The 20,577-nt window shown below is 45.4% G+C and overlaps 1 protein-coding gene and 1 pseudogene across 1 annotated transcript; one reads left to right on the forward strand and one right to left on the reverse strand.

The window, feature by feature from the left end:
* The window catches only part of LOC132389653 (zinc finger protein 850-like), a 33,680-nt pseudogene extending 28,939 nt beyond the window's left edge, over positions 1 to 4,741 (reverse strand).
* A 7,730-nt stretch (positions 4,742 to 12,471) lies between these two features.
* Positions 12,472 to 17,139, forward strand: LOC132389670 (zinc finger protein 226-like). Its single transcript, XM_059962217.1, has 2 exons — positions 12,472 to 12,529; positions 14,983 to 17,139. The coding sequence occupies exons 1-2, from the start codon at positions 12,472 to 12,474 to the stop codon at positions 16,617 to 16,619; spliced, it is 1,695 nt and encodes a 564-aa protein (XP_059818200.1). The 3' UTR covers positions 16,620 to 17,139.
* The last annotated feature ends 3,438 nt before the right edge of the window (positions 17,140 to 20,577 follow it).

Raw genomic sequence — 20,577 nt, forward strand, 5'->3', positions numbered from 1 at the left:
AACTTATTTTAACCACATCACCCCCTCCCCTGCTCACTATCACTAGCAAGTCTTACCACTAGGATATTCATCCCCTCTTGTTCAGTTCCTCTAACTAACGAATCCCCTATCAGTCTTTTGACTTTCCTCTGCCAGGTCATTCCCCCCACAGCTTCTGAAGTGGTCCACCTGTTGTTGTGTGAAATGGCCACAAGAGTACTCTGCGATGCCTATTTAACCTCATTCCCCTTCCTGACTCTCACCCAGTTTCCTGTGTCCTGCACCTTGGGAGTAACTCACCTCTCTTCATGTCATATCTATCACCCCTTCCAACTGCTGGATGATATGGAATTCACCCATTTCAAGCAGCTCATTGAAGTGCAGGGTTACAAGTTGCAGCTGGATGCACATCTTGTAGGGGAGGGCATCAGGGACACTACAGGTCTCCCCTCCTTCCCTCGAATAACCCTCTAATTTGTAATAACCAGTGTGCAGATAAATCTTGTACTGTGTATTTTTTACCCAGTGACAAGATGTGCACAGTGAATTTTATATAGAGAGGTATTCATTTTCACAGCTAGCAAATAACTGTCAATAGGAACTTTGATCTCCTCTGGGTTTGATTGAGATCATCTGCACTCTCACACGACCGATATAGCAGGCCTGTAACAGGAAATGCAGGAGTTTCTCACCAAAGCTTTTGCACATTGTCCATATGTGGTTTGCTTGCTAAATTACGCTTTAAGAAGTCAGATTTCCAAATATCACTCCACTTCTTCCCACTTGCAAATTCTCCAGCAACTTTTGCATCACCAAAATGCAAACAGGCATCACTAGTTTCTGTATTCTACATAAATATTCCCCCTGAACCCTCCCCCAATGACTGACGGTGGTGAACTCAGTGAATGAAATCCCAATGAATATGAAGGGATGGGCAGTAGTCTGTCTCACTGGAGTCTGGCACATTTGTGAAGTGAAAGCTACTTGTTGCCCAGGGCAAAGGTGTTTGATATCATAATGTACCCAGAGAGAATGGGACAAAACATGTTCTCACCGGTAGAAAAGTCCAGAGCAAGAGGAGGTAGAGGAAGCAACACACACAAAATACTGGAGGAGCTCAGCAGGCCAGGCAGCATCTACGGAAAAGAGTACTAATGCTGAGTTCCTCCGGCATTTTGTGTGTGTTGCTTGGAATTCCAGCATCTGCAGATTTTCTCTTGTTTGTGTTGGAGGGAGAACAAAGGTGATTTTCTCAACTGCTGATGTAAAAGATTTTGTTCCCTTTCTCCGAGTTCCTAATCCTTGGATTTAGATAGCTGGAGCTCTGCTCTGTCTGAGAGATCCATCGGTTCCCATTCCCTCATCAGCCGGAAGCTCCCCGGGGCCCGTGTACGGATCGTGGAGCTGAGAGAGAGGGAAGAGGGCAGGACTGTCCCGGGATTGCTGCCCACGGTGTCCGAAATTCAGAGGAATTATCCTGAAGTCGGTATTTAAGATAAAAACACAATTAATCGCTCTTACCTGCAACCGACATTTTCAAAGCCTTCTGTGCACTGCGCGCATGCGTGAAACTCAGGGACGTCCTCAGCCTGACGCCTGCGCATTTCATCGGCGCTTCAGCGCCGGCGAAATTCTTAACGAATTGCCCTATGGGTAATCACGGTGCCATTAAACATTTCTGCAAGCACCGGTTCAATGTCCATACCTCATTTTTTTTATCTTGGGTATAGAAAAAATCTGCAGCTGTTTTAATGCAGAAAGCGGCTCCCATAAGCAATATACTCAATATCAACGTGTATCTAATGCCAAAGTAAAATGCAGATATAAAACATAGGAGATTCTGCAGTTGCTGGAAATACTGAGAAAACATTTTCTAAGTATTCCTCTCCAAAATTTCTGCCTTATCTGTTGATTTCCACCTGTGTTTTGCAGAAATTAACCACCTTTTTTTTTCGATCAACCAGTTTCCAAATGCTTCTAATCTTTCACTTTTAACCACATCGTGCTGGTCTTATTCGTCCTCCTCCTCTGGACACCATCTCTCTCTGGAGCCCCTGACTCAGGCTGGCAAATCTTCGGTTTCTGACTCTGCACCATCGGAGATTCACTCGTTAGTCTGCTGTCAGACTTTAGAGGTGCATTGTGTTACGAGACCGCAGGTTCGTTTACTGTGAGTGTCGCTTTAAGTGGCTGAGTGAGGCGGGGCTGTGACGTCAGACACAGGCTGCGGCAGCCTGAGGGAGCGGGAGAGGGAGAGGGAGAGGGAGACAAGCTGTTGGAACTTCAGCGTGTGACTGCTATAGGCTGCAACTCTTCCATGCCCAAAAGGTTGTGTTGATCTGATCATCGACACGCAGTGCAGAACGGATGTGTGACTGTCACTTCGTATCATCCATATGTGTGGATTTGCTGGAGTATCCTGTGGTATCACTTTTGTTGGCCCTTACCTGGAATCGGGGTGTTCTGTGGTAATCACTTGAAGACGATATTCCTGTGACTGTCACCTGGTGATATTTCTAAGTGGATTTCGGAGCTAATCGACGGATAAGATCTTCGGCGACTGTTATTTCGTTTACCCAGCGTGGAATGTGTGTGGAATTCTTCGTAATTGCCTTCTCTCTACATTCCCTTTATTAGTAACTACGCTATACAACAATATAAATGCAGATATATCAAACAGGTTAGCAATGATTGTGTGTGTGTGTGTGTGTGTGTGTGTGTGTGTGTGTGTGTGTGTAAATAGGAAAGCCAAGCTTCTTCACGCCTCGGGGTGAATGGATACCGTCTTCCGGTGATGAGTGAAGTTCGGTTCAGTTCGTGGGATTGAGTCGGGGAGTGATGGAGAGAGAGAGAGGGAGAGTTTTGAGTCTTCAGGTAAGCTGACGCCGTCGATAGTCCCTTCGTCCTCCGAAATCCTTTGGAAGTCACCGACTGTGACCACTATAAATGGGACCGTTCTTCAGTGGTGGAGTTATTAACCCAGGCGAGGGATGGACACACGAATAACTCCCCACCGGTCACAGCCTTTTCACACTGCGAGAGCCACTGATCGATGCTCCGGATCGATCTTCCAAAGCCCAACTTTTTCTGTGGACACAACAAAGCTCATTCAGTGTCCAAAACCATGTGTCTGGAGGTCTGTCAGCGGACCTCCTACTTATCTCACCGCGCTGAGCCCCAGCTGTCCATCAAACAGTTCCTCCCTTCTCTCTCTGTAAGAACACAGAAGCTGACAGTGTCCTTGTAAAAGTGTCAACAAGCTTGCAGAGAAACCATAACATCGTCTCCGAGCAGTCTTCCTCTCTAACTCTCTCTCTCTCTCTCTCACTCTCTGTCCACCTTCCCTCCCTCCCTCTCTCTGTGTCCGGTGTTGAACATCTCCCTCTCTCTTTTCAAAAACACAGTTCATAGGGGTAATTCAGGACCCCGTCACTATACTAATGAAGAGAGTGGTTTTAACATCGAAACCAGACTCCGTTAGTGATCTATTGCTGCTGGCACGTAACAATTGCAACAACCCAGCTGTCTGAGGCACAATCCTTTATAATTGGTGAAAATGATCCAAAACGTTGAAAAGAGCGGGGAAGAAGGAGTTTAACCAATTTCGTCCGGAGCCCTGAAGAACGTCACAACCACAGTGAGATCATCGTCTTGTTCAGCCCGGAGAAAATCATGCAGGAAATTCATGCAGGTGTATAAGATGATGAGAGGCATTGGTCGTGTGGATAGTCAGAGGCTTTTTCCCAGGGCTGAAACGGCTAACACGAGGGCGAATAGGTTTAAGCTGCTTGGAAGTAGGTACAGAGGACATGTCAGAGCTAAGTTTTTTAAACAAAGAGTGGCGTGTGTGTGGAATGCACCGCCAGCGACGGTAGTAGAGGCGGATACAAAAGGGTCTGTTAAGATAGGTACATGGAGCTTAGGAAGATAGATGGCTATGCGGTAGGGTAATTCTAAGCAATTTCTAGACTAAGTTACATGGTCGGTACAACATTGTGGGACAAAGTATCGATAATATGTTGTAGATTTCTGTGATTCTATGACATTCAAGGGAAATCTCCTATCCCACGGAGTGGTGACTAGATGCAACCTGTCATCTCAGGGAGAGTGAGAGGGAAACGGCGGGGGTAGATTTTCATACACTGATATGGAACAGAAACATGGGCAGGGACCAGCTGGGCTGAGTGGCCTCTCAAGCGAGACACGGGATTTGATACAAACTGATTTATCTTTCACAGATCCACAATATTAAACACCAGTCTAGTTTAAGGCTAACATCAGCAGAACGGACTCCTCCAATGCTCAGTGACCAGGGTTCAGTCCTGGGTGCGATGAGCAGCCGCAAGAACTGCAGAATCTGACAGTAACAGTCGCTCATGAACCTGCAGCTGCCTTCAGTCACCGTGATGGTTAAACATTTAACACGGAGCTGATTTGAACTTCCTCCCTGATGTGAAGTTTCTGGTGTTGCCGCAGCTGGGATGATTGAGGAAAACTCTTTGCTCACTCCGGACAGAAATGTGGCCTCTATTTATTGTGAACTCACCGGAGCATCACAAGGTGGGTTAACTGAATGAGTCTCTTCACACACACGGAGCAGGTGAACGGCCGCTTCCCAGAGCGAAGCTGTTGGTGTATCTGCGATGGCCGACGGAATCCTTTCCAAAATGAGAGCCAGTGAATGACGTCACAGTGCTATCAACGTCATGGCGATGTATCCAATCAGATCACGGACATGGACACGTGTTCGGGCTCTCCTTGCAGCGAGTGTGGCGCTGTCTTCTCCAGCATCTCCGCCTCCACATTCAAGGATCGGCGGCATTCAAGCGCTGGTGAACTGACAGATACAGCGGAACTATCGTGCTGTTGTGTTTGTGATTCCCATACACAAATTCTTTGTCTTTTCTACACTGTTAAAAGCTTACAAAGCACGTCGGTAGGTGAAGGACAATATTTCCACTCAGATTATTTAGTTTCCATGGTGCCTTCTGAGAAAAACACTGTCACAACTCAAAACAACTTGGGGGGACAAGACTTCATCTTCTAACTGGCCACAGTTCCGGCATCAGGAACAATATCAAACTCTCTGCCTCCCTCTTTGTATCAAAATGGATCATTCCTCCCCTTCATCAGTCTGTGACTTGGCTCAGTTTGTCTGTCTCATTCGCATTCTGAGCATGCGCCACACACTGACTGAGATCACATTTTATTTACACGGCTGTGACTAGAGACTTTCTGATTATTATGTCCCTCCCGGCATTTGACGGTGGTAAACTCAGAGTCAGCAATGGTATTGACCCTCAGGAGTAGGTGATTAGGCTTTTTCGTTGGAGATGATAAACTGCCGGTAGTCTGTGTCTGGATGAGTGGGTCATTTTCAGACTGGAAGGAGGTAGCGTTTGGAGTACCCCAGAGATCAGTCCCTGACCACAGTTGTTCACAGTTTAATGTCCTGGCGGAGGCAGCGAGATGTGAGATGTCCCAGTCTGCTGGTGAGGCAGAAAGAGTGGAGTTGGGGGAGGGGAGGCTATTCACATGCAATTTCGTAGCTTTGCAATCAGTACATAGTGCACTGTGGGGCTGCAGTGGCTGGTTCCAATCTGCTAATTAGATTTGCTGACCACACTACATTGATCGGCCGAATACCAATTAATAACGAGGCAGCGTACAGAGAAGTCATCACCCCGACACAGTGGTGTCAAGAAAACAACCTCTCCCTCATTGTGACAAAAACAATGGAGCTGGTTGTGGATTACAGGAGGAATGGAGAGACAGGGATCAAATTCAACATTTCCAAGTCTGTTATGACACAAAATGCACATTTTAATAGTGATCATGACGCAATGTATTTTATATATTGTTGATGACATAAAACATATTTATAGATTGTTACTGACCGAGAATCGTATAATTTATGTTCCGTGTGTTATCTGAAAGTACTTGCCTGTGATGCTGCCACAAGTCAGTGTTTCTCTGTACCTGTACCTTCCCGTACTTGTGCACTTGGCAATAAATTCAACAGGACCTGAGAAATCTCAGTGTGATTTGATTAGTGATGATCATCTTGGCAGCTCGGTAGGTCGAATGTATGAGACAGTACACTGTTAAATGCAAAACCCTGAACAGTGGTGATGATCAGAGGGATCTTAGACTCCAAGTTCATCGCTCCCTGAAAGAGACTGCACAGATTGATCGGGTGGTTAAGAAGGCAAATGGCATGGTTGTCTTTATTAGTTGAAGCACTGAGTTCAAAAGTCGGGAAGTTGTGTTGCGGCTGTTACGAGCCTGCGGTCGTATTGTGACTGTTTCTTTAAGAGCGCCGGCGTGAGGAGGCGGGACTATGACGTCAGTCACAGGCTGACAGCGCTGACTGTGGACTGAACCATCAGAGAGAGAGAGCGATCTGCAGACAGGCAGTCGGCCAGTCTAAAGAGAGAGAGAGAGAGAGAGAGAGAGAGAGAGAGAGAGAGAGAGAGACTGGAAAAACTGATAGCTTCAGTTAGTCGCAGCTGAGGCTTGGAACTCTCCTATGCCCACAAGAATGGGTTGATCATCGGTACACGGAACCACAACGAATGTGTGTGGCTGTCACTTCGTATAATCCATAGGAGTGGGTTTTGGAATATCTTGTGTTAACCCTTGCCTGGGCATGTTGTGTGGTAACCCCTGGAAGACGGTATTCCTGTGACAGGTCATTTTCGCTGATAACTCGTATGTGGACGGATTCAACGGATAAGAACTTCGTCGACGGTTATTTTGAAGTAACCGCCTTTTCTCTACATTTCACTCTGGATCACAAATATCTCTCTCCCATCATTTATTCCGTGGATTTCTGAACTTTCCTACTTTACAATCTCAAGACTCTAAGCTTTGTTTCCTCAGGCTCGATAGTCTGGAGAATTATATTTACACATATATCCACTTGACACTGTTAACTTTCGTTAAGTTACTATGTTTAAGTAAATACTAATAAACAGTGTTTTAACCATCAAAACCAGACTCCAGTGTGAACTCTATTGCTGCTGGTTCGTTTCTAAAACGTTACAGCTCGTAACACAGTTTTATAGAACTAGTTAGACCACATCTGGAGTGTTTCATACAGTTCTGGTCGCCCCCATTCTCGGAAGGATGTCGGGGCTTTGGAGAGGGCGGGGAAGAGTTTTACCAGGACCCTGCCTGGATTAGAGGGCATGAGCTATAACGAGAGATTGGACGAACACAAAGTACACTGCTGATGCTGTGGTCAAATCAACACGTACACACACTCTGGAGGAACTCAGCACTGACGAAGGGTCTCGGCCCGAAACGTTGACTGCTCGTTTCGACGGATGCAGCCCGACCTGGTTGGACAAACTTGTGTTGTTTTCTCCGGAGCGGCGCAGGCTGGGGTGAGACTTGATGGACATTTATAAGATTACGAGAGGAATAGACAGAGTGGACAGACGATATATTTTTCCTGGGGGTTGAAATGTCTAATACATTTAAGGTGAGCGTCGATGTGAGCGGCAAGTTTGCTTCTTTCCACAGAGTAGCGGGTAACAGGATCTCTCTGGGGTGGGAGACCAAAACCGGTCACGTGATGCAGTTTACCCCCCCAATTAAACCGTAGGAGGGCAACATCGCGGGGCCGTTTCTGTGGCCCCGCCCTCCTGATGACGTACCACACTTCGCGCATACTCACTGTCTCCGGGTGTGCGGTGTATTCCTTAACGCTCGGTGCTGAAGTCTGCGGGATCGAGAAAGGCTTCTCGTCTCGTATATCCGGGAGCCGGGGATCTGGATTACTGTCTCCGGGCTGAAGATATCACTTTCCTATTGGTGAGTACTGAGACCGATCCCGAGCAGGGAGGTCCGATGTTGTCCGTGAGCCCCGAACTGAGGGCCAATTACTCATTTATTTTCCAGTTATATGGGCTCGGCAAAAATATGTCGACTTCACTTAATCTGCTTTGAACGATTTAAACCAGGAGCCCAGGCTGTCTGTTTCCGCAGAATTGAAATGGGAGACCAACCAACAGGTCACGTGAGGCTGCGTGCCGCAGATCCGCCCCGCCCTCCGCTTTGTGACGGAGGATCACGTGGCGTGTTGGTAACAAGGTTAACATGAATAATATCAGGAACGATCGGCTTCATTTATGAGGAGCATTTGATGTCTCCGGACCTGTGCTCGATGGAGTTCAGAGGGACGGTGGGGGGTTGTGAGGGCGATGTATGATTAAGTAAACATACCGAATGCCAAAAAGCCTGGATACAGTGTACATGGAGAGGATGTTTCCATTAGACGGAGAGTCTGTAATCTGACAGCACCGTCACAGAATAAAAATGCTTCCTGTTAAAATTCAGTTGAGAAAAATCTTTTGGCCAAAAGGTGTCTGAAGTGTGGAATTTGTTGCCGCAGAGTTTGGTAGAGGCTGCCGTTTGGGTATATTAATGAGGGAGATTAATACATTAAAGATTGCTAAGTAGCTACAGGGTACAGGAGGAAGGCAAGAATATGGTGTTGGAATAAAAATCTACCATAGTTGAATGATGGGGCAGATCAGATGGATCGAATCATCTAATTCTGTTCCTTCTGCCTGACCATGACTGAACGATGGCTCCTTCTGATTCCATATCGTTTTGTGACGTGTGTAGGACAATAAAAGATTGCTCACTGAGATCATTACTGTATATTTGCCTTCAATATTTAAATTTCAGTGAGTTTTGTTCTTAATAACATGAATCGGAAATGTTTGGTTCTCTTTTTTGTTGTTAATATGTTTCATTATCTTTCAATTTAAAGTTAGACCTGCAGTGAGAGATTTATTTGAAGAAAAACCCCAACTGGAGGAAAACCACGACTGATGACGAGGGAGCAGCAACTAGTGAACCAACCCGAAGACTGGGAGCATCAATCAGAGAGAACCCAACTGACTCGGAGATTCCAGTGATTCAGTCAGGAGAAATTTTGGTGAGTCTTACTTCCTGTTCTTTAGACATTTCATACCTGTACAGTGGAAGGTAGCAAATAGCTGGAGTGAGACTGAACATGTCCAGAAGTACCAGTTATGCCTCCGTCAGACCCAGTTGCAATCACTCCAGGTCTGGTAATGTGCATCCAGCAGCCCAACCCTTTGAAACCACTCCCATTATGTGGAAGTCGAATCTGGATAAAGTCACTGAGAGACTGTATAAGTACAAACTCTTTATTCCAAGCACCCTGGGCTTACTCAGTTAGTCGCTCAAACAGGAACAGTTGATGACTGTTCCCGCCCAATCCACTAACTGACTGACAATTCCCCTTACACCACTGATATATCCGTCCAGATACCCTCCACACAAGACATGCTGGAGCCAAAGTTATTTACTACATGACAAGCTGGAGCCCCTAAAGACAGAGTACAAAACAGTCATAATGGCTTACACACACACAGAACAGACTGAAGCTGTACTATCTCTAGATGTGAATGTGCAAGGAGATAAGCATCCTGAAACCCTAGCTAGCTACCCTCAAGAAGAAATATGGCTCAGCATGGCTTAGCACATCTGTTGATTATCAGAAGTTTCTTTCAGAAAAACAGGCTGCTATTTTTTAACAAAGTGTTAACCCTTTTACGCATTTTATCATTCCCTCCTTTTGATCATTAGATGATCAACAAAGCAGTAATTTTTTGCAGGGAAAGCAAATGAGTACAACATTGACTTATCAGTGGGAAAAAAAAAACAGTGTACAACAGTATTTATAACAATGATATGGACAACTATTAGGTCATAATGCAATATCCTGTTACATGTATTACTGAACATACCTTCAAAGACCACCACTTCGATCCTTCAGTGAACCGATGTAAATCATGCCCTGCTTTCTATCTAGTAGCTATCAATCACCTTGGCAGTGTGCTTGGAGAGGGATGTAATGTTAGTAGATTCATCAGGGATATAGGTGCAGCATTCTGTGTCAATAATAGCACAGGTGCCCCCTTTCTCAGCTGGGATAAAGTCTACAATTTTGTAGGACTGTTTGCCAGATTGCAATCATTTCGGTGGATATTTCTGTTACTTGGGCCTGTGTTTCTGTCAGGGTCCCTGCAGTGTTGTGGCCAGCTCCTCAAGTGCTGTAGGTAAATTGATGGTCTCTCGTGAATTCCTGGCTACTCCATAGGCGAGAAAAGCGATCATCCAAAAGCACTCAATCTGTTATTCCTCTCTGCTGCTGGGCACCTGCAACTAAGACCAGGATTCATGTTTCCCAGTGTAGGAAATTCCATTGGATGGGAACTTGAGATACCATCCCTCAAAACACTGACAGCCACTGTCATCTCTGACTGGACCGCAGTTCCTCACCTCACTTCCCCGGGTGTTATTTGAGAAATCCCAGGCTTAGAGTTCCTCACTCTGTTTGAGCGGAATTACTGACATTGGAAACATAGTTTTACCATGCTGTGGAATTGCAGCACAAACGCAGCAGGCCCCTAGTTCTGCCTGGATGGCATAGGTGTGACAGAGAGACAGAAAGGTGTTAACATGGGGGCCCACGGATATTGTTTGAGCAATAAGGCAAAACACAAAGACCACTATCAACGAATACATTTTCCTTAAGTCCGAGAGAGCCCTTCTCCTCAGTTCCTTCTGTAACACGTTTTCAGTATGTTCAATGTATCCATCCAGATTGCCCCTTCGGTTTCACAGCCGTGGGAGTGGTCAGTAACACCTGATATGGTCCTGTCCACTGAGGTCAGAGTTTTCCTCAATCACAGTTCTGATTAGGACAAAATTCCCAGGGTCTATGGTGGGATAGTCACTCCTCTCTGTGGGGTAGTTCTCTTCCTTGTAAGCCTGTCACACCTGTGAATGTAATGCTTGGAAAATTTTGGTTAGTTGACATACATATTTCCCAATCTCTTCCCTTCAGATATGCATATCCAATTTTGCTGGTAGACTTTCTGGGAGCAATGGTACACAAGGCCTTAGTTCCCAGGGTGTCTTCATGGGCCATCCGGAAATGATTTCAGCTGGTGACAACCCTGTTTTCCCCTGTGGGGTAACCCTCATGTGGAATCAGGCTAATGGTAGGACCTTCAACCAAGTGAGTCCAGTCTCCGCTGTTAGTCTGGCCAGTTTACTCTTCAGAGTGCCATTGGCTCTTTCCACTCTCCCAGCGGCCTGTGGGTGGTGTACACCGTGGAATTGTTGCTTGATAGCTAGTTCGTTTGGTACCCCTTCGTATACTTTCACCACAAAGTGTGGGCCATTGTGAGAGCTCAGCATCTCTGGCAGGCCATACTTGGGAATTATTTCCCATAATAATAACTTCACAACAGACATAGTAGTATTATTGGTAGTTGGAATAGCTTCAACCCATCTACTAAACACATCTATAATATCTAAACAGTATCTATAGCAATGTACTCTAGGCAATTCAATAAAATCAACTTGTAGACACAAAAAGGGTCCACCTGGCAAGGGACTCGTACCCGGTGTGCAGGGTACAGGTTACCAACCATTCCCTCCTTTCAGGTGTGTCAAATCATGTATATGATCGACCAATATTGGTAAAAACTGTGTAGGAACACAAACCTGTCCCGCTGGAGTAATACAAATAGCTAGATTGGGTTCTTTCTAGCACCCCATCTGGGACCACAATTTGCGCTGCTGCTCAGAGATGTCCCCATGAAAAGTATGTACCTCCCGCATGTCTGGCAAACCTGTTCTGCTTATGACACAGAGGGTTGCCTGATGGGAACCCGAGGAGACTACAACTACTAGGATTGTGCCACACTTTTCGCTGTCTCATCCGCTAAAGCATTGCATTTAGTGACTCAGTCAACATGTGGGTGTAGGCCGCTCATTAAATAACAGCCAAAGCTCGAGATAGCTGTAGAGCGGTGTGTAAGTTGTTTACAAAGGTGGCATTACTAATGGGGTGGCCAGAGGAAGACAGGAATCCCCATGTTCCCAGAGAGCCCCGTAGTCATGTACAGTTCCAAATGCATAACGGGAGTCTGTGTAAACGTTCCCACTTTAGTCTGTTGCTGGGATACAGGCACGAGTCAGAGCAAACAGCTCAGCCTTCTGGGCGGAGACAGCTGCTTCAAAAGAGGCCTTCTCAATTACTTCACTGTCCGTCACTATTGTATAGTCAGAATATCGTTTTCCTGCTGGATCCACAAAAGAGCTTCCATCCTCAAGGAACGTTACCTCGGGCTAGAGGGGGTTTTGAGGAAGGGATGGGAGAGTCTGTCCTTCTTTCACGGTGATTCAGACAGGGGGCAGTTGGTGCAGTCAACTTCATTGCCTGAAATTGAGCAGAGATTGTGTGCAATGTCTTGGGTTCAGTCAATTTTAAAAGAGAGTCTTACCAGATGTCCCGTCTTCACCTCAATGTCCTTCCAGTATCGGAGTTGGCCCACGGCCAAGTCTTGCCAGTCTCCCTTGGTGCTGGAGGCTTGTTTCCTCAGGGTGAAGGCAATGAACTCTAGGCTCTTTGACTTGAACCCAGGGCAAACACTAACGATGGTACGGGGAGCCACCAGTCCTGTCTGTCACCAAAGGAAATCCGGAACTTCAGCCAGTAATGTGCTGCCCTCTTTTCCTTAATCCTGTCCAATCACCATGACTGGGAACCTCTCTCGCTCGAGGGGTGCATAATATTGGCTTTCCTCAATGAGCACCCCATAGTGTCATAGCACAGAGTCACATGAGGGTCGGCCGCTGACGGAAGGGGTTCAAACTCGGTGGAGTCCAGATTAATTGCCCACTACTGGGGATTCGGAAACTGGAGAAGCTGTCGGTTGTTCACTAGTCCCAGAGTGACACCCTTGTCTGTGTCTCCACTACTCCTGTCCTCCACAATCAGCTCCTTTGTTTTTGTGATAATGAGGGAGAGTTTGTTTTCTTGATACCAGTCAGATATTGTTCAGACCTCAGACAGAGTCAGCAATCAAATGGTTGAGCATGGTGCAATGAATGTGCTGAGCCGTGTATAGCACAATGCAAGAAGCATTGTAGGAAAGCCTGATGAGCTCAGGACAGGGAATTATGATATTGTGGCCATTATAGGGACTTGGTTGCACCCAACAGGTGGAGGGATTTAGAGGAACAAATTTGCAGAGCAATCACGGACCATGCCAAGAAACAAAGGTTGAGATTGTAAGCAATTTTAACTTTCCATATATTGACTGGGACTCCCATACTGTAAAAGGACCAGATGGGGTAGAGTTTGTCAAATGTGCCCTTAATTGGTACGTAAAATTCCCGATGTAGAAGTGTGCAATAAGCTGTTCAGCAATGATCAGGGCTGGTGACAGAAGTTAGTGATCATAATGCCATGAAATTCAAAAAAAAGATGAAAAAAGAGAGGTCTGGACCATGGGTTGAGATTCTATATTGGATAAAGGTCAATTTTGATGGTATCAGAAAGGATCTGACAAGTGTGGATTGGGACAAGCTGTTTACTGACAAAGGAGTACATTGTAAGTGGGAGGCCTTCAGAAGTGCAATTTTGAGGATATGGTGTTTGTATGTGCCTAACAATGTAACAGTTGAAACGTAACTGGTGCAGGGTATCTTGGCTTTCTGGCTATATTGAAGCCCCAGATATTTTGTTCCTTTAAATGCCTCAGACTATTGGGTGCTACCAAGACTCATTAATCATCATCCATGCCCTGAGCTCATCTGAACATTTTCATCGTCTTCTGTTGGTTTCTAGCTTCCCAATAGCTTTTGCTCTTTTGTTTGCCCTCTCTTTGGCTTTTATGTTGGCTTTAGCTTCTCAATTCAACTATGGTTGTGTCCTCCTGGTTTCCAGTGCTTTCACTTCTTTGGGATATGTCGATCACTCAGCTGCCGAATTGCTCCCAGAAACTCCAGCCATTGCTGCTCCGTTGTCACACCAACCTTTTCCCTTCCAAACAAGTTTGTCCAGCTTCTCTGTCATAGAATAATGGAGACGTTCAAAATGGAAACAGGCCATTTGGCCCATCTAGTCAATGCCAAAAAAACATTTAAGCTGTCTATTGCAACTACCTGCACCGAACCCATCACCCTCCATACACCTACCATCCAGGCTTCCATCAAAACCTCTTTGAAATGGTGAAACCGAGCTCGTATTCACCACTTGTGCTGACATGTCATTCCATACTCTCACGACCATTTCAGTAAAGAGCTTTTCCAAATGTTCCCATTAAATTTTAACCTTCCCCACTTACCCATGACCTCTGGTTGCCATCCCACCCAACCTCAGTGGAAAAAGCTGCTTGCATTTACCCTATACCCTCATAATCTTGTATACTTCTGACAATTTCCCAAAGCTATGTACAATGTCCTTGTTTATGTTTAGAGCCTTTTTTACGTGTATAGGTTGATGAGGGGCATTGATCATGTGGATAGGTAGAGGTTTATTCCCAGGGCTGAAATGGCTAACACGAAGGGGCATAGTTTTATGGTGCTTGGAAATAGATACCGAGGGGATGTCAGGGGTAAGATTTTTACCCAGAGAGTGGTGGGTGCGTGGAATGCACTGCAGGCTATTTGTGTGAGAGTATTTCAGTTACAGTGGGGCCAGGAGCCCGTGCTGCTCAGTGGGAAGAGGACCAATATCAATGGCAAGAGTCAAACTGAGCCAGGTCACAGATTGGAGATGGGAGAGATGCCCCATTCTTAAAGAGACAGGAAGAGCATCAGAGAGTTTGATGGTCATTCCAGGTACCAGCACTGTGCCCAGTTAGAAGATGATTTCTCTTTCCAACTTGGGTTGAACTTCACTGTAAAAGTGTGTTGCCAGATCACACTTTGACAACTCAAGTGATCTCATATGAAAAGTTGCCCCACACACATTGATGGATTTTGTAAATCTTCTTACAGGCTAAGAACAAGGAATTTATCTACGGGAATCTCGAACACAACACACCAATTTTGCTGTCTCTGTCCAGATATTTAAGAAGTGGAGCAAGGGATTCACTCGATCATCCTTCCTGCTCAGGCTGTGGGGAGGGATTCACTTGGTCATCTGACCGACTGGCAAAGAGGTAATTTTACACGGGGAGAGGCCGTTCATTTGCTCAGACTGTGAGAATGGTTTCAGTGGGTCTTCTCAACTGAATGTACATCAGCGAGTTCACACTGAGGAGAGGCCGTTCACCTGCTCGGAATGTGGGAAGGGATTCACCTACTCATCCCAACTGAAGATACATCAGCGAATTCACACTGGAGAGAGGCCATTCACCTGCTCAGACTGTGGGAAGGGATTCACACAATTAGCTGGCCTACAAGCACACCAGTCTGTTCACACTGGGGAGAGGCCGTTCACCTGCTCAGACTGTGGGAAGGGATTCACTTCGTCATCTCAACTGAAGGTACATCAGCGAGTTCACACTGGGGAGAGGCCGTTCAACTGCTCAGACTGTGGAAAGGGATTCACACAGTTAGCTAACCTACAAGCACACCAGTCAGTTCACACTGGGGAGAGGCCGTTCTCTTGCTCAGACTGTGGGAAGGGATTCAATTCATCATCTAAACTGAAAGTACATCAGCGAGTTCACACTGGGGAGAGGCCATTCACCTGCTCAGACTGTGGGAAGGGATTCACACAGTTAGCTAACCTACAAGCACACCAGTCAGTTCACACTGGAGAGTGGTCGTTCAACTGCTTAGAATGTGGGAAGGGGTTCATTCGGTCATCTCAACTGAAGGTACATCAGTCAGTTCACTCTGGAGAGAGGCCATTCACCTGCTCAAACTGTGGGAAGGGATTCACTTTGTCATCTCAACTGAAGGTACATCAGCGAGTTCACACTGGGGAGAGGCCGTTCACCTGCTCAGACTGTGGGAAGGGATTCACACAGTTAACTGGCCTGCAAGCACACCAGTCAGTTCACACTGGCGAGAGGCCGTTCAACTGCTCAGACTGTGGTAAGGGATTCACACAGTTATCTAGCCTGCAAGCACACCATTTAGTTCACACTGGCGAGAGGCCATTCACCTGCTCAGTCTGTGGGAAGGGATTCACTCTATCATCTTGCCTACTGACACACCAGTCAGTTCACACTGGAGAGTGGCCATTCACCTGCTCAGACTGTGGGAAGGGATTCACTCGGTCATCTCAACTGAAGGTACATCAGCGAGTTCACACTGGGGAGAGGCCATTCACCTGCTTGGACTGTGGGAAGGGATTCACTTCGTCATCTCAACTGAAAGTCCATCAGCGAGTTCACACTGGGGAGAGGCCGTTCACTTGCTCAGGCTGTGGGAAGGGATTCACTCAGTTAGCTACTCTACAAGCACACCATTTAGTTCACACTGGGGAGAGGCCATTCAACTGCTCAGACTGTGGGAAGGGATTCACTCGGTCATCTCAATTGAAGGTACATCAGCGAGTACACACTGGGGAGAGGCCATTCACCTGCTCAGACTGTGGGAAGGGATTCACACAGTTAGCTGGCCTACAAGCACACCAGTCAGTTCACACTGGGGAGAGGCCGTTCACCTGCATATTCTGTGGGAAGGGATTCACTCAATCATCTCAATTGAAGGTACATGAGCGAATTCACACAGGTGAGAGGCCATTCACCTGCTCAGACTGTGGGAAGGGATTCACTCGGTCATCTCGCCTACTGACACACCAGTCAGTTCACACTGGAGAGAGGCCGTTAACCTCCTGTTAATGTGGGAATGTATTCACTCAGTCATCTAACCTTATGTAACTCTCACTCCGGCTAGCAGCTTAATATAGGGGGTGATAGCCCCCTAGCTCGGCCAAATGTGTGTGGATGCTGTGCCGCGTCCCCTGTTACAAATCAATACCCCAAAATAACGAACAGTACATAAGATGTGATTCATAATTCTTACTTTGACTAAAGGGTTAGTAAAGTAAAAAAAAGGGCCCACTCTCCCCATTTGTGGCTTCTCATCTCTCCACAACAAAAGCCCATGAAATTCTCTCATTCAGACTCACAAGAAAGAACATTTCTGTCATTGGATAGCCCAGCACTACAAAACCCTGTTATCTCTAGTTGTATCCTAAACATTGCTGCTGCAGAGAAACCACTACCTCAGCAGTGAAACATTACAGAGAGGTCATTACATTAGCAGTGAAACCTTACAGTGTGTTACACTTACAACACACTACCGGATTCACACAGGGGAGAAAGTTTCAATAAGCTTCATGCTGGATATTTGTCCATCACCATTTGCTGAATGCTATTTTGAGAGTGATTGTAAGTGTTGAACTCTGCAATTATTGCTGCTGCTCACCACACCCAGTTCTGCACCCTGGTCACTGGGCCTGGGAGGAGTTTCTTCTGCTGCATATTCACCTTTAATGGGACTAGATCTGTGACAAATGAATCAGTTCTATCTTAAGCACTGTCTCTGTTACTTAGTGAATTTATAACACACCTAGTGTACAGTAGAGAGTCAACTCAGGCTGGCTGAACCCTGCCAGTGATTCTGTTCCACAACAGATCTTTCAAATCCTCCCCTGTTGTTCACCTCTCACTCTCCCTGGGATGAGGTCCAAATAGTCATCACTCTGTGGGTGAATATGTTTCCCTTGAATTTCTTGCAGACTGAAGAAGTCGAGCTGACTGCAGTTCTGTCTGAGATGTTCTTTGCCCCTCTAATCTCTGGGCTGAGGAAGAATGACATTGGGAGTTAACCTCCTTAATCACGACTCATGTCCACATTATGGGTCACTTTCCCCACTTCTAAAATGTTGTTAGCGAACACCACTGTCCTCTAAAGACTGAAAGCAGAGTGGGAAGTCATCAATTGGATTTTCAATGAAGCTGGGTCAGAAACCAGAGGGAGGTCTGCACAGAGCAGAATTTGGGGCCCTGGACGATGTTCGGGGTGAGAACGTTTGATGAGGAGAGGGGATTCAGCAACAGGGCATGTCAACGAATGACATTTGGAAGCAGATTGACAGAGAAAGTAATTAGGTTATCTGACTGATGACACAAACACTACCTGTGGTGAGGTGTTCCACTGGCTGAGGAACATGTGTGTTAGGAATGGTTTTATCTATTGGGGGAGTTGTTCCTGCTTGTTTATCCTGTAATATTATAACCAGATGGATTGACCTATCTGAAATAATGTATTGATGATCATATAATTTGCAAGATTTTGGCTCTAAAACTGGATCAGGCTTGAATTTATGGTGTTTTCATGAGGTGATGGAGGGCATTCATGAGTTTGTATTTTAAAGCAAGATTTTGGTGAAAGATATTTGCCACTTGATTGTACCTGCGTAAGTAATCAGATTGAGTTAAACTGCTGCAGGATCCTAGAATGTGTTGGACTGTGTCTGGTTTCTCTTGGCCTTTTCTGCACTTACTGCTTCGTTTGTTTGTATTTCATGAAGTTTCGATTTGTTTTACTTTTGTTACCCACCTCGTCCTGTATTTCCGCAAGGAACTCCTCTGTTTCTGGGAAGAAGTCTCCAACTCTCAGTCAGGTGCTCGATGCTTCCTTGTCACCATCTCGTCTGCTCAGATCATTGGGATGTCTCCCATGGAGGGTCATACACATTTCACTGGTTAATGTTTTCATCCAGAGTGATGATTTATTTTTCTGAGCCAGCTTGTCATTTAAGTTTTATGGTCTGTATTTCTTATCATAATTGCATATACACACATGGAGTCAGTTCAGTTCCTCCGCCATATCCTTATCTCCATTTACAATTTCTCCAACATCATTTTCTTTCAGTCCTATATCTACCTCACCTGTTTTTTTACTCCTTATATACTTGAAAAAGATTTTAGTATCCTTTTTGATATTATTTGCTATCTTTCTTTCATAGTTCTTCTTTTCTCTATTAATGACCTTACTTTTCTTTCGTAAGTTTTTAAAAAAAACTTCCCAATCCTCTGTCTTCACACTAAGTTTTGCTTCCTTGTATGCCCTCTGCTTTGCTTTTACTTTGGCTTTGACTTCTCTTGTCAGCCACGGTTACATACTTTATCCATTCGAAAACTTAGTTTTCTTTGGAATATATCTGTCTTGCACTTTCCTCACTTCTCGCATAAACTCCAGCCACTGCTGCTCTGCCGTCCTCCCTGCTAGTGTCCCTTTCCAGTCAACCTTGGCCAGTTCCTCTCTCATGCTACTGTAATTTCCTTTACTCCACTGAAATACTGACACATCTGATTTTGGCTTCTCTTTCTCAAATTTCACAGTGTACTCAATCATGTTGTCATCACTAAGGGTTCCTTCACTTCCATCTCTCTAATTACCTCTGTTTCATCACACAATACCCAATCCAGTACAGCCGATCCCCTAGTGGGCTCAACAACAAGCTGTTCTAAAAAGCCATCTCATAGACATTCTAGAAATTCTCTCTCTTGAGATCCAGTGCAGAACTGATTTTCCCAATCCACTCTTCCAGTAGCGATCTGATTTTCCCAATGATTTTCCTTGCTTTTGACCCCCTGTCAAAAGTTCTGCTAATGTGAATAGATCAGCGAGTAAAAGACAACCTGATTTCCAAAAGGCATAAAGTTAGAGATGACACATTTCTTTAATATTTAAGCAAGATTACATTTTTATTTCAATCTATTACAGTTTCAAAATAACAAAAAAAGGAAAAGGGCCAGAAGCAAATGTTTGGGCGCCCTACATTTTCAGTAGCACCCCCTTTGGCAAGTATCACAGCTTGCAGACACTTTTTTTAGCCAGCCAAGAGTCTTTCAATTCTTGTTTGGGCAAATTTCTGGGTTCGGACATTAGTAGCAATGTACTAACTGTGGAAATTACAAACCACAATATTATTAGAATCACAGAGCCAAGCAGCAATGAAACAGGCCTATCAGCCCTTCTAGTCAATGCTGACCTGTTTTTGTTGTTACTGCCCATTTCCAGCTACCTGCATCAGAGCCTCCATACACCTCCCACCCACGTCCTCACCCAAATCCCTCTTTAGTGTCTAAATCAAACCCACATCCTCCACTTCCACTGGCAGCTCATTCCACACTCTCACCAACCTCTTCACCAAAGTAAAGAATTCCCCTTCAGATTCCCTGAAAATAATTCACTTTCACACGGAACTTATGTGAAATGTCAGGATGAGAGAGTGGACGGGGCAGAGAGGGAAGACAGTAAAGGGAGGGGTGGTTGAATGTGGAGAGGGAAACAGAGCGGAGTGTTTATACTTAATATTTTTTGAGAAAAATTAATCGTTTTAACTTGCTGCAAACCTACTCTCCATATCCTGTATATTCTTAACCAGATTACTGATCCAGATGACAAGTAGCAATGGTTGATGTTCAAAGTAAATTTTATTATCAGAGTACATAACTTTTATATAGTCAGATACCACATAAAACCATGAGATATCTTTTCCTACAAGAATACTTAGCAAATCTTTAGAATAGTAACATGATCGATGAAAGATCAAGTAGAGCACAGAATTCAACCAACTATGCAAATCCAAATATAATTAAATATCAATGAATAATGAGAGCAATGGGGTGTAACCCTGAGGAACCTCATTGGGCTCGGGCCTCGAGTCCAATAAACAGCCTCCCACCATCACTCTCTGCTTCCTACCATCAAGACAACTGTGCATCCAGTTAACCAGCTCTCCCTGGACCCCGTGTGATCTAACTTTCGACAGCAACTTACCAT

This window comes from Hypanus sabinus, unplaced genomic scaffold, assembly GCF_030144855.1.
Source record: "Hypanus sabinus isolate sHypSab1 unplaced genomic scaffold, sHypSab1.hap1 scaffold_62, whole genome shotgun sequence".
Lineage (NCBI taxonomy): Eukaryota > Metazoa > Chordata > Chondrichthyes > Myliobatiformes > Dasyatidae > Hypanus > Hypanus sabinus.

Excerpts from the sequence above, each read along its gene's own strand:
- LOC132389670 (XM_059962217.1), top strand. The coding sequence starts at position 12,472 with ATGGTACGGGGAGCCACCAGTCCTGTCTGTCACCAAAGGAAATCCGGA. Across the intron at positions 12,530-14,982 it reads GAAATCCGGAACTTCAGCCA|AGGTAATTTTACACGGGGAG; the intron begins GTAATGTGCTGC and ends CGACTGGCAAAG.